The sequence below is a fragment of the Limanda limanda genome, chromosome 13, assembly GCF_963576545.1.
Source record: "Limanda limanda chromosome 13, fLimLim1.1, whole genome shotgun sequence".
Lineage (NCBI taxonomy): Eukaryota > Metazoa > Chordata > Actinopteri > Pleuronectiformes > Pleuronectidae > Limanda > Limanda limanda.
This window is the reverse complement of record NC_083648.1, coordinates 23,873,914-23,886,822: the sequence shown is the minus strand read 5'-3', so window position 1 is coordinate 23,886,822 and position 12,909 is coordinate 23,873,914. Positions and strand designations below refer to the sequence as shown.

Here is a 12,909-nt window from a genome sequence, read left to right as displayed (position 1 = left end):
GGGTAGGGTTAGAAAATCCTCCACTTGGAGTTTTGGACACAACTCGTCACTGGCAGACAACCAACGTTATTACAGTGAAAAACATTGATGATTAAAAAATTATTTTAATTACATCAAAAATATTATAATGTATTATATTTGATCTGCCTACGAACAAGGACGCAGTCTGAGATCCTCTGTTACGGCGTTGCTAACCATTCTGTAGTCTACACAGAAAACCAAGAGCCTTAGCCTTTGCCGTGAGGGCCTCTATACTTTGGAACAATCTGCCAGAAGAGATTAGCAGAATCTATTTATTATCTCTAATATAGTTTTTATACTGATAGTTTATAAGTTTCATATTGTTTGTCGTAAAGCACTTTGTTATTGAAAAGTGCCTTACAAATAAAGTTTTCTCAAATTCATAAGCATTACAGTAATTAGGGCCCGAGCACTGACAGGCACTGACAGGTGAGGCCCTATCGAAATTGTAAGGATTATTATTGTTATTATTATTCAGGCAAATTAATTGGATTTTGAGGGCTTTAACATGCTCAAATTCTTACCAGAATTTGCAGAAAGTTAGAAAGTGGTGAAAATTTACATATTCTGGAGGAATTTTCAATGGGCGTCGCAAAATGGCTCAACGGTGCCCCCCAAGACCCCTGGAACGTGTTCACATTGACCGATCTTCACAAAATTCTATACACAGGTGTATCATGACCAGACAAACAAACGTCTTAGGTGCAATTGGAAAAACACAACAAGAAGCCAGCTATATTGCATTTAATAGCCATTTTGGCCATATTCCATATTTTTACTTTGAGGTACTTGTACCAAGGCTTACATCAGATCAACTTCGAATTGAGATGAGTGTCATCACAACAAGATGGAGATACAAAGTTATCCAAAGATCGATTCTTCGTCACACGGTGTGACGGTGGCATGGCGTCAAAGTTTGATTACACGCCATTAAAACACGATGTTCTGTACGCGGACATACATGGACTATGAATCCTTTGATGCTGAGTCGTCAACAAACAACTCCACTCTTGCAGTGTCATTGGTCAAAGATCAAAGGAATCTTTATGTTGCAAAGGTCACGTCTCTCTCTCTCTCTCAGAATTGTGACATTTCCTCAAACCGTGTAAACATTGAGGTACGGCGAAGGTTTATCCTTCACCAAAGGAGACGATGTTGTCATAACTCCACTGTGCATTGTCCTATCACCACCAAACTTCTGTCTCATGATCAGAGTTAAAGCCTGAACAGCTCTATGTGTCAATATTTCCTCAGTCATTATTTTTTTTTTTTCAGGCAAAACACATGCAACGCTTCAAACCCTAACCCTAACCCAACGGCTGGGTGCTCGGGCCCACTCAGTGCTGCTTTGCAGTCCTAGAAATTTTATTTAGTTTTAAAATTATAATTGAAATTGAAAACTAATAGTATCCATAAGGGTTATCATAATTCAAATATTTGCAATAGTCTGTACTGCTGTATTTTATTGAATGCTAAAAACACAAAATCATAACTACATCTCTGAAATCCTTTAATTTTAATTATCAATTAAATTTTCACTGGCAGAAAGTCTCATGATTTTTTATTTATCATCAACTATATATATTGCAGATACTCTCATATGTAACAATGACTAAAATCTACGACGTTCAAAGGTGTAGGGTCATTGTATCCACAATGATACAGCTCAGACAGTGGCTCAGTTCTTAACTGTTAGAAGTTACCACACCAGATGAGCATTTAATTAATTTCTTCTCATGATTCCTCACATTTTTCCTGCCTTCAAATTTGTCCAGTTGACTATGGAGCGAGCGGAGACAGAGACCCGCCAGCGACTGAACAACAAGATCGAGCATCTGGAGGCAGAGCTAGCTTCCATGAAGAGCAGGATGGACCAGGAAGTTGCTCAAAGACATTCCCTCGGACGAACTATGGATGTATGTAGAGTAAATATGTTTACTGCTTGAGTATTTATATATACAGCCAAAAAACTGTTGTTTGGCTTGCAGCCTGTCTTGTCATAACCCTTATTCCTCTGTCACCTCTGCCCCCTGCAGGCTCAGCTGTTAGAAGCCAAGAAGCAGCTTGAGACCCAGAACATCCTGCAGCAGAGAACCAGGGAGTTGTTGCGCAGCTCTGAACAGCAGGTGGCAACACTGAAAACCCAGCTGGCTTCATCCTCTGAGGCTGTCACCAGCTCCAGCAACACCACAACCCAAGCTACCAGAGCTGCACCCGTCAGAGCTCAACTGAGAGGTGAACAGCGGCTCAAGAAAATGTTTACTGTCAATATTCTCTTTCTTAACCTTTAAAGTTCTTAAACTTTAGCCGCTTTCCATTGACGGGGATGAGTTGTGATTTCTGACTCATCTCTTTGTTAAAAAACAATCGGTCTGATCTCAGTTATATTGCATCACAATCTATTTATTCCTTTGTGCACACAAACATTGAAGATCAGCCAAACTTAATAAAGTAAAACACCAAAGGGATCTGTCAATCAAAAGATTATACTGTCCCCCATCTCAACATATCCAACCACCGTCACTCATACACACCGCATTTCCTGCCTTACTGTGACCACAATACTTAACAAAAGGGCTGCAGGGAGGGACATAAATATGAATTACTATTATTCTAAATTATATTTGTAAATAGTTGAAACAAACTATTATTTTTATTTTTAAATAACAGAAAATCCATTAAATCAATATCCAATTAAATTGCAAAATGGCTCCAATAATATTGATAGGCACAAATATTATACAAGTCTCACAAGAGCAAGCTTTGAAAGATGTTCAACAGTAAGACCAGTAGTATATCTGTAAGTATTAAAAACCTTTACAAAATTTCTCGCTTTTAACTCCTAGTACGCCCTCAAGCGCCAGCAGCCTCCCAGCAGCCTCCCAGCCAATCAGAACAGGAGATTGCAGAGGTGAGAGGTCTTCTCCGTACTGCTGAGGAACAGAACAGTGAACTGGCAGAGCAGCTGAAGAACGCCAATGCTACTGTGGATCAGTACAGAGCCGTGGTACTGACTCTGGAAGACAGTCTGAAGAAAGAAAAGGAGGTAGGAACTGCCACTTATATAAAAAAAATTGCATTTATTTGATTTTAATATTCCAGTAGTCAAATGGGGGGCTTCTCAGTGAAGTTATTGTGACATATTTAACCAAGTCCATTATACTGCAGCTGACAGCAGTTAGCACCATGCAGTTAACAGAACAACATTTTCATTATTATATTCTGCTCCGTTTTACCTGTTATTTTTCCGCCAATACAGGAAAAAATATCCAAATAATATTGTGAATGATTCAAAACAAATTGTCCAGCTCTTGAAATTGATGTGTCTGTTCTTCGTGTTGTATTGTTTTAGTTTATCTTTTAAAAAATACTTTGAAGAGCATTCAATTTCAAAAAAATGTACAGATACCCTGTGTAAATTGATTTGTCTACTCTTTAGTCCCGCTCCCCCCTGGAGACCCGACTAAAGGAGTCCGATGAGGTGCAGAAGCAGCTGGAGAAGAGGATTGTAGAGGTGGAGAAGATGAAGCAGCGGGAGCAGGATGAGGGGAGGAAAGCTGTGGACGCGGTGGAGAAACAAGTAAGCCTGTTCACACACAGAAATTTACTAACGAATATTGGTGAATTGAGACTGTATTTTATGTTTCTTTTACAAATGTTCATTTGGACTTTGAAACTCTGTGTTGAAAAACTACCCCTGCCTCACAGAAATACCACACCTAGATTTTCATTTTGCATAACATTTTGTCTGCAGAGGTACGCATAAATTGTGATCAAGATTAACCGAAAGCCGCTATAATCAATATTCTAATATGTTTAGACTATTTTTATAAAATGTCTATCTATGCTGCCCTCCCCTACCCAATGCGATTGCACACAAAAATGCTGTTTTAGCAAACAGCCGGGCAACAAAAGATCAAGTATACCCTGGTCCAGGCAACATGGTGGGAAGTTAAACATTGTTTATATACTATCAAACAATGTGGGTTGAAAATCAGTGACATTGCTGTTTAATAGTTTAAACCAGAGGTCTTCAACAGGGGGTCCGCGAAATCTTTGGTTGATTAGACAATTTTTTTTTTTTTTTCACAAATTTAATTGTCTTTCAATACACATTAACATGCATCCAACATATTGTGAGGCTGATTTGACCATCTGCCTGACAACCTCCATCCATCCAAGATTAGATAAGTTGTGTGCTACCCATCAGGGTCCAACATCTCGCTAATGTGGGAGTATGTGTGCCACCCACAGATGAGGATTCACTGTCTCTTCTACATGTATGTTTAAAATAAAAACATGAATCTGTGAATAACTTTAATAGCTCAGTGTTGTATGCAAGATGTACAGTCGGTACGGGAAGTATTCAGACCCCTATAAATATTTCACTCTTTGTTTCATTGCAGCAATTTGCAAAAATCAAAAAAAAGTTCATTTTATTTCTCATTAATGTACACTCAGCACCCCATCTTGACAGAAAAAAACAGAAATGTAGAAATGTTTGCAAATTTATTAAAAAAGAAAAACTGAAATATCACATGGTCATAAGTATTCAGACCTTTTGCTGTGACACTCATATTTAACTAACATGCTGTCCATTTCTTCTGATCCTCCTTGAGATGGTTCTACTCCTTCATTGGAGTCCAGCTGTGTTTAATTAAATTGATGGACTTGATAAGGAAAGGCACACACCTGTCTATATCAGACCTTACAGCTCACAGTGCATGTCAGAGCAAATGAGAATCATGAGGTCGAAGGAACTGCCCAAAGAGCTCAGAGACAGAATTGTGGCAAGGCACAGATCTGGCCAAGGTTACATTAGAATTTCTTCAGCACTCAAGGTTCCTAAGAGCACAGTGGCCTCCATAATCCTTAAATAGAAGAAGTTTGGGACGACAAAACTCTTCCTAGACCTGGCCGTCCAGCCAAACTGAGCAATCGTGGGAGAAGAGCCTTGGTGAGAGCGGTAAAGAAGAACCCAAAGAACACTGTGGCTGAGGTCCAGAGATGCAGTAAGGAGATGGGAGAAAGTTCCACAAAGTCAACTATCACTGCAGCCCTCCACCAGTCTGGGCTTTATGGCAGAGTGGCCCGACGGAAGCCTCTCCTCAGTGCAAGACATATGAAAGCCCGCAGAGAGTTTGCCAAAAAACACATGAAGGACTCCCAGACTATGAGAAATAAGATTCTCTGGTCTGATGAGACCAAGATTGAACTTGTTGGCGTTAATTCTAAGTGGTATGTGTGGAGAAAACCAGGCACTGCTCATCACCTGCCCAATACAATCCCAACAGTGAAACATGGTGGTGGCAGCATCATGCTATGGGGGGGGTTTCAGCTGCAGGGACAGGACGACTGGTTGCAATTGAAGGAAAGATGAATGCGGCCAAGTACAGAGATATCCTGGAAGAAAACCTCTTCCAGAGTGTTCTGGACCTCAGACTGGGCCGAAGGTTCACCTTCCAACAAGACAATGACCCTAAGCAGACAGCCAAAATAACAAAGGAGTGGCTTCGGAACATTTCTGTGACCATTCTTGACTGGCCCAGCCAGAGCCCTGACCTTAACCCAATTGAGCATCTCTGGAGAGACCTGAAAATGGCTGTCCACCAACGTTCACCATCCAACCTGACGGAACTGCAGAGGATCTGCAAGGAAGAATGGCAGAGGATCCCCAAATCCAGGTGTGAAAAAATTGTTGCATCGTTACCAAGAAGACTCATGGCTGTACTAGCTCAAAAGGGTGCTTCTACTCAATACTGAGCAAAGGGTCTGAATACTTATGACCATGTGATATTTCAGTTTTTCTTTTTTAATACATTTGCAAAAATTTCTACATTTCTGTTTTTTTCTGTCAAGATGGGGTGCTGAGTGTACATTGATGAAAAATAAAATGAACTTTTTTGATTTTAGCAAATGGCTGCAATCAAACAGAGTGAAACATTTAAAGGGGTCTGAATACTTTCCGTACCCACTGTATGTTTATAAATGGCAGTGGCATGGCCACCCTGTACCTTGCACATGTTTAAATTAAAAGCATGAATATATGAACCCGTGTAATATTTGAATAGCTTAGTATTGAATGCACAATATCAGGGTAGTTATGTTGAACATGGCACTAGGTCCAGTTTAATATAAAAAACAATTTTATGCAATATGTATAGTAGGGGGTCCCTGCTCCATCTCTCCACCTGTTTGGGGGTCCTTGGCCTGAAAAAGGTTGAACACCTCTGGTTTAAACAAACAAGATGGGAGAAGAGTGATGACACAAAGCTCTTCATGGCCAATGTCCCAACCTCAGATTTTTGGTGGTTTACTGTTGAACAATTCATTTTAGGGGCCTGTCAGTGATGCAATTGTACATGAATCCATTAAGAAACTTAATTGACAAATTTAGGTAATTCATCTTTAATAATAATAATAAAATGTATCTACAGAGGCACAATAAACAGGAGACTATTGGCCTGATGGACCTTTCTACCAAATCACCTAATAATTAATTAGTTGAAGAAACTTTATGACTATTGATTGACTAAGATGGCTAAGTAGCAATTCCTGCACTGTCCCTTCAGCCAGTACAGTGTAGAGCACAGACTAGGCCGGTACACCTGGTATTATCATCTGGCCTGAGAGATCTGGTCACAAGAGGCCAGCGCTAAGTACTTTTGTTCACACCTGGCATTTAAATGCGTCTTGAATGTGTCTCCTGTGACTTGTGATCGGAACTCATGCAAATTAACACGTACGTAATTTGTGTTAGTTAAGACCAGACAATGTTGTTTTGATTCAGTCTGATGTGTTGGATGTCACTTTTGGTTTGTGCCGGTGTCGGCATGAGAGCGAGAGGAGTCAGGAGGTGCTGAATGATTTTCTAGCGGCTGCAAGATTTCACCAATTTAAGAAAAGAATCAGTCATGGTGTCGTGGTCCGTGTTGGTATTTTGTCAAAGGCCACAAACAAATCAGCATATGGCCACAGACTACAGGAAGACTGTAGCTGGTCAGAGGGCATCAGCTGAGTAGTCTGTCCTTCATATGTGACCAAGGACCCATTCGCATTCACACTGCTAAAAGAATGTGGACACATGGCCCAGACCACCTTCGAATATGGTCTGGTGCGATCCAATCACACCTGTACTTAGAGCTGGTGTACAGGGCCAGAGTGTCTATAGATATTTTCCTTGCTGTCTTGTCCAGGTAGGTGAGCTGCAGCGCAGTCTGAAGACCAGTCAGACGGAACAGCAGGAGGCGCTGGAGAGAGCAGCTGCTTCTCTTACACAGGAGCAGAAGGCCACACAAGACAGTCTGCTGCAGGTTCATGAACACACGTGCATGCACACACGCACGCACGCAGACACACACACAGTTACTCTGCTTAAAGGTCTCATTTTATGTATTTGTATTGTCCTGAGTTTAAACGGAGCATCATATTTGACATGCTGTGTTAGCCTGTGTGGGATTTAAAAAAATCAAACACACAGTTTTTTTCACAACAGATCTCTCCTCACTGTCTTTGACTCAGTCACTCAGCTGTTCTATGTCCTCCTTTCAGACTAAGCTTGCCAGTGAGGCGCAGTCTAAGTATGAGCGGGAGTTGATGCTTCATGCTGCTGATGTGGAGGCTCTGCAGGCGCTCAAGAAAAGAATACAACAAGATGTGGCACAGAAGAGGGAGTTAGAGGAGCAAATAAATAAGACGTCCTCCCTCCTGCAGGAGAAAACTGCTGCATTGAACACACTGGAGAAACAGCTGAAGGTATGTTGATGAACCCAAGAGAGTTGAGAGAGAAAAAGATGTACAGGCATCCCTGAGTCCAATCGCACTGTTATTGATCTATTATATCCAATAAATAAAATTCTATGGACATTTTAATTAAAACTTCAAGTTCTACATAAAGTTTGTCAGTGAATGTGATTAATGAAGGAAAAAAATAATAATTTAGAAGATTGTGTTTGTAATCTAATTCGAATGCTAACCTCTGACTCTTCTTCAGGATGACCTGTCTACTCAGAGTAGGCGCTGTGAGGAGCTGGGGAAGCAGAATGTTCTCTTGCACCAACAGATGGATGACATGGCCTCCAAGAGTCGTCAGCAGCAGCAGCAGCTCGACCTGTCATTCAGTGAGGAAGGAAAGACCACTGAACAGATTATAGAAATACTCAGGTGATACCGCAACACCACCGGACTGTGTGTTCTCATTAACGCCAAAGGGCTTGAGGTTGTTGACCCAAACATCATAGAATTTTGTAGAAATTAAGGCCAAAATAAGTAAACCCTTAAGGCCAATTTATGCTTGTACGTCTTTTCTAAAACGGACAGATAAGACCGCCCTATCCGTCGTGGAACGCCCTCTCCGAGCGCCTCGGAGAGCTTTTCGTACACCTCTGATTTTTCTATCTGTCCGTCTTCATGTCGGAGAACCCACGGACAGCTCTTGGCTGTGATTGGTCCGCGAACGACATCATTTCCCTACGACGTCATTTCCCTACGACGTCATATCCGGACCTCAAACTTCCTGTTTCCTTCCCTGTGTCACATCAAACCCAAACACAACTACGATTCTACGATTAATGTTACGTGTGTGTTAAGCCAGCGGAATTTTCCGGCTGACGGTGGCTCGTTAGAGCACTGACGGCATGTGTGCACGGTCACATACGGTTATAACGAGCTTTCATAACGGCGCTAGCAGGCTAGGCTAGCGGGCTAGCAACCATGCTAACTGCGGTGGTAACAGTGCAAAAACCTGCCGTCACGACTTAAATTCCACTTCTATCATGACACTGTTTCTATAATACCGCCAGGTTAGAAGCAAACACTGGGTAGTAGTTAGTGTCGGGAGTCCCTGCTGACTGTGTGTGGAAGCTGGGGGGAAGCTAGCTGGGAGGGGAGCTAGCTAGCTCCATGTAGCTTCAAGCTACACGGAACTTCAAGCTGTGGAATTAGCAACACAGTTCGGAAACAAGACCTGGGAACCGCTGCGCTAAGAAACGATAACATCAGCATCTTGACCCGCTGGGTGTCACTTTATTTAGTTCTGTTAGTTGCCATGGTTCAGTGTGTGGGAGGCGAGCCACAGAGATAAACAGACACACGTGGACTTCTTCCCAAAATTGGGGTAGGCTTCTCTGAGCTCGTCTTCCGTTGCGCCACTTATGGGTTTGGCGGTGAATTTTTTTCAACGTACAGTGGTCGGAGAGGTAAAAATCAAAGAGACTCTTCCCCCCGTGGAGACCTCTCCGAGAAACGGATACGTAGAAGCATACTGGAGCCTTTACTCTCCATAAGGATCATTGCAGCTTCCATTCATTGACTTACGTGAGACTGAGTTAAAACCTTTGCTTGTCATATAGGTTTGTGCGGCAGGAGAACCAGATAGCTGTGGCTCGATTTGAGGTGTCAGAAGGAGAAACCCTTCGCTACAAACAGCGAGTGGAACACCAAGACAGAGAACTTAAGGAGCTACAGGACACCCTGAATGCTGAGAGGCAGAAAATGCAGGTAGGAAAATGAAGGATGGAGGGATGGACGACTGGAGGAAGTGTGAAGGTGAATTTAGAATTTGGCATCTGACACCTGATGTACCTGGAATTTGTTGGGCTTCTTTGAAATTGAGAGGACTTTCTCATCTTGTGTACAGAAGTTTACAACTAAAGTAAGACATGTTATACTCATTATCTACGCATTTATGTAAATATTTCCACTATTGACTGCGTGACTGTAGGAACTGTCCCTGTTTCAGGCTGTGAAGGAGGGAATTGCCTTAAAAAAAATATATATTGTGGATTATAATTGGTTTGCTTCTGGTCCTCAGGCTACAGCTAAGACTCTGGTCCAGCAAGAAGAGCAACTGAAGAAGATGAGCACTATCAGTGCTCTACAAGAAAACAACAGGATGCTGAAAATGAACAGAGATAAGATGCAGCAGGAGCTGCAACAAGCGCAGGCTAAAGTATGATCCAAGTTTTTGAATGCCTTTGTTTGTTTTGTGTCCCTATCATTGTTAACTCTGAATGTATGTGCAAAAAATCGCGCAAAAATCAAAATTTGCACTACTTAAAAGCACCAGTCTGATGTATACAAGGCTGGTGAGTTTATGTTAACTGCTCAGCAGGGTACAGACTTCAGTTGACTTTCACAGCATCACACCTTTTTATAGATAGTTATATTTCTTAATCACAAACTAAGATCAATGTATAGTCTTTTATTCAGTGTCCATAGATACAATCTCTAGATCTTCACTACAAGATCCCGAGTCACAACAGTCCTGCAAACTGCAGCAGGTGACCATAAACTTGCTTTTCGTGTCATTGTTTACACGGCTCTTGTTTATCAAGATGCTTCAATAAGAAGCTGGTTGCTCATTAAAACATCCTTTTTGTGCAAATTGTAGTAACACGGTTTTCACCAAGTTAACGTTTTACACACCATGCATCTGAAAGCTGTTTTGTATCAGCCATTGAGTCAGACTGCAGCCGCCCTCACAGAATATCTTCTCTGTCTGTCAGGTGACAAAGCTGCAGTCAGACATCAGTCCACTGCACAACTCTCTGTCTCTGCTGTCAGAAAAAAATGGCTCCATGCAGGCTGATAAGAGGCTTCTGGAAGAAGATCTCAAACACTGGAAGGCCAAAGCACAGGTAATCGAGATGTGTGTCTGTGTGTTTGTCTCTGTGTGATGTGAAACTGTTTTACTTACACTTGACTGTGTGTCCCTCTGCAGCTGCTGGCCAGCCAACGGAAAGATGGAGATGTTGAGGAGAAACAAAAACTGACCAATGAGAGAGAAGCTCAGCAGAGACGCATCGCACATCTCGCTGAAGAGACAGCCAAGCTGAAGACTGAACTGGCCAGGTGAAACATACACATCAGCCTAGATCCAACCTAAGCTTTTGAAAATACAGGGGAATCAATCACCATTCACCTCTTTTGAACTAAATAACTTGTGAAACAGTGAAATGTATCTGGCTGTAACAATAACTTCAACAGTTGTAGGCATAGCTCTAGCAGTACATTGATAAAGTGGATTGTGGGGGGGAAAAAACATGTGGGAATGTGCAAAGTCTTTACAAATGCATCGTAACGTGTAACCTAACTCAAAGTATTATGTGGGATTCAGATCCAGTGCCAGCAGTAACTCAACTCAGTCTCAGCTGCAAGGCCTCAGAGACTCTGTGGCCCAACAGATATCAGAGAAAGAAAATCTGAAGAAAGACCTGGAAACAAAAAAAAATGAGATCCTGGAGAAGAACAAGACCATCACCCAGGTGAAGAAGATCGGACGACGCTACAAGACGCAGTATGATGAGCTCAAAGTCCAGCATGACAAGGTTGGAATATGGTTTGGATCAAGGCTTAAGTTAACAGCCAGATGAGAGGGGATATGAATAAGAAAACTGAATATCTTTGCGTCTATGTGTGAATGTCTGTGTGTTCCAGCTGGTTGCGGAAACAGCCTCTATAGCAGGGAGCGAGGCAGGCCCTAGTCAGGAGGTGCAGCAGGAGCTGGCCAAAGCCCAGGAGGAGCTCAATAAGGCCAGAGATGAGCTGAAAACACTGAAAGAAGATGTGCAGAAGAAACAGCAAGAGGTGAGCAGGAAGATAGACCTTTTTTAGCCCAACATAGAATCATAGAGCACCCTCATTAATTTTTTTTGCAGTTGCAGCGACCACATCCATCAAAAATTTAATTCATTGTCTTTCCTGGTTAAAATACAGTAAAGGCCATTTTACAATTCAGATCTAAGATGAAAGTTGGCAGTCGTGAGAGAAACTCTTTGGCTGCAAAATGTGTTCACATCAAAGCAGCAACACTCACAATGCATTTATAGCATTATTGGTCATCCAAAAAAACAATAAATACTTGACTTATGATCTGACACATATAAAAAAAGGTTTTCCAGTAGTCTGCGTAAACACATTTCTTCAGTCCTTTAAACCAGAGAAAGGGTTCTAAAAACATTTTTGTGTGTCCAGACCCACAAGGCCCTGCAAGAGCTGGAGGAGGCGCAAAAGGAAAACCAGAAGACCAAGGAAAAGTCCCAGGAGGTTCAAAACCAGATTACAAAGAACCAGAACCAACTCACACAGGTACTGACTTCTGTATTTGATTTTTTCAAGTTGTGACGAGATACGTTGTTGAGTTTTTGTTGAAACCATTTACAACAATACGTTATTTTTGTCACCTCTTTGCTTTTATAGTTGCAGTCCCAGTTGTCGCAGACCCAGTCTCAGCTGCAGCAGAATCAGAACCAGCTGACCCAGAGTCAGAAAGAGCTTCAACAAGCCAAGACCCACACCCAGCAGGTGAGCAGCACGGCCATCTTGCAATTTCATCTTGTATAATTATACACACTGTCTTTCTTGATACATAATTGACATTTTAATTGTTTTTATTGTTGATCCTCATTGGCATGAATGCCTGTAACTCCAGAACCAAAAGTAAAACACCCGTTAATAACTAGCCTTACTGTCTTTTAAAATCACAGGTACAAAACCAGTTAAAATCAGCTCAAACTCAAGCCCAGGCCCGTCAGAGTCAGAATCAGCTGCTCCAGAAGGAGCTGCAGCAGGGGAAAGAAGCGCTCCAGCAGAGCCTCGCCAGTCAGAAGGAGCAGCAACAGACTCATCAAACCAATCAACAAAGCCACAACCAGGAAGTCGGCAATCTCAAGACCACTCTAAGCCAATCAGAGGGCAAGGTTAGAACCATTCCCTCCCTGACAAGCTTATTTTGTCAATAAGCTTTTAACTATGCGTGATGAAGAGAATGCATTATTCCTGTTTAATAGGAATACAGTTTTGGGTTTATCATAATCAGATTTACCCTTTTTCATTTGCAACTCAACTAGAGAAAAATATGTTGTTTGAATCACACCGTTGTTGGTCGTT

General features: G+C 41.9%; 1 protein-coding gene across 1 annotated transcript in view; it reads left to right on the top strand.

Moving 5' to 3' along the window:
- Window positions 1-12,909, top strand: part of LOC133017826 (nucleoprotein TPR-like) — a 33,634-nt gene that overhangs the window by 9,799 nt on the left and 10,926 nt on the right. The window contains exons 20-35 of the mRNA XM_061084036.1: window positions 1,797-1,937; window positions 2,058-2,256; window positions 2,868-3,067; window positions 3,461-3,601; window positions 7,218-7,334; window positions 7,573-7,776; window positions 8,015-8,184; window positions 9,372-9,519; window positions 9,833-9,970; window positions 10,527-10,658; window positions 10,742-10,872; window positions 11,138-11,348; window positions 11,458-11,607; window positions 11,995-12,108; window positions 12,220-12,324; window positions 12,507-12,719. Of these exons, the coding sequence (XP_060940019.1) occupies window positions 1,797-1,937; window positions 2,058-2,256; window positions 2,868-3,067; window positions 3,461-3,601; window positions 7,218-7,334; window positions 7,573-7,776; window positions 8,015-8,184; window positions 9,372-9,519; window positions 9,833-9,970; window positions 10,527-10,658; window positions 10,742-10,872; window positions 11,138-11,348; window positions 11,458-11,607; window positions 11,995-12,108; window positions 12,220-12,324; window positions 12,507-12,719 (2,514 nt within the window). The remainder of the gene's footprint in view (window positions 1-1,796; window positions 1,938-2,057; window positions 2,257-2,867; window positions 3,068-3,460; window positions 3,602-7,217; window positions 7,335-7,572; window positions 7,777-8,014; window positions 8,185-9,371; window positions 9,520-9,832; window positions 9,971-10,526; window positions 10,659-10,741; window positions 10,873-11,137; window positions 11,349-11,457; window positions 11,608-11,994; window positions 12,109-12,219; window positions 12,325-12,506; window positions 12,720-12,909) is intronic.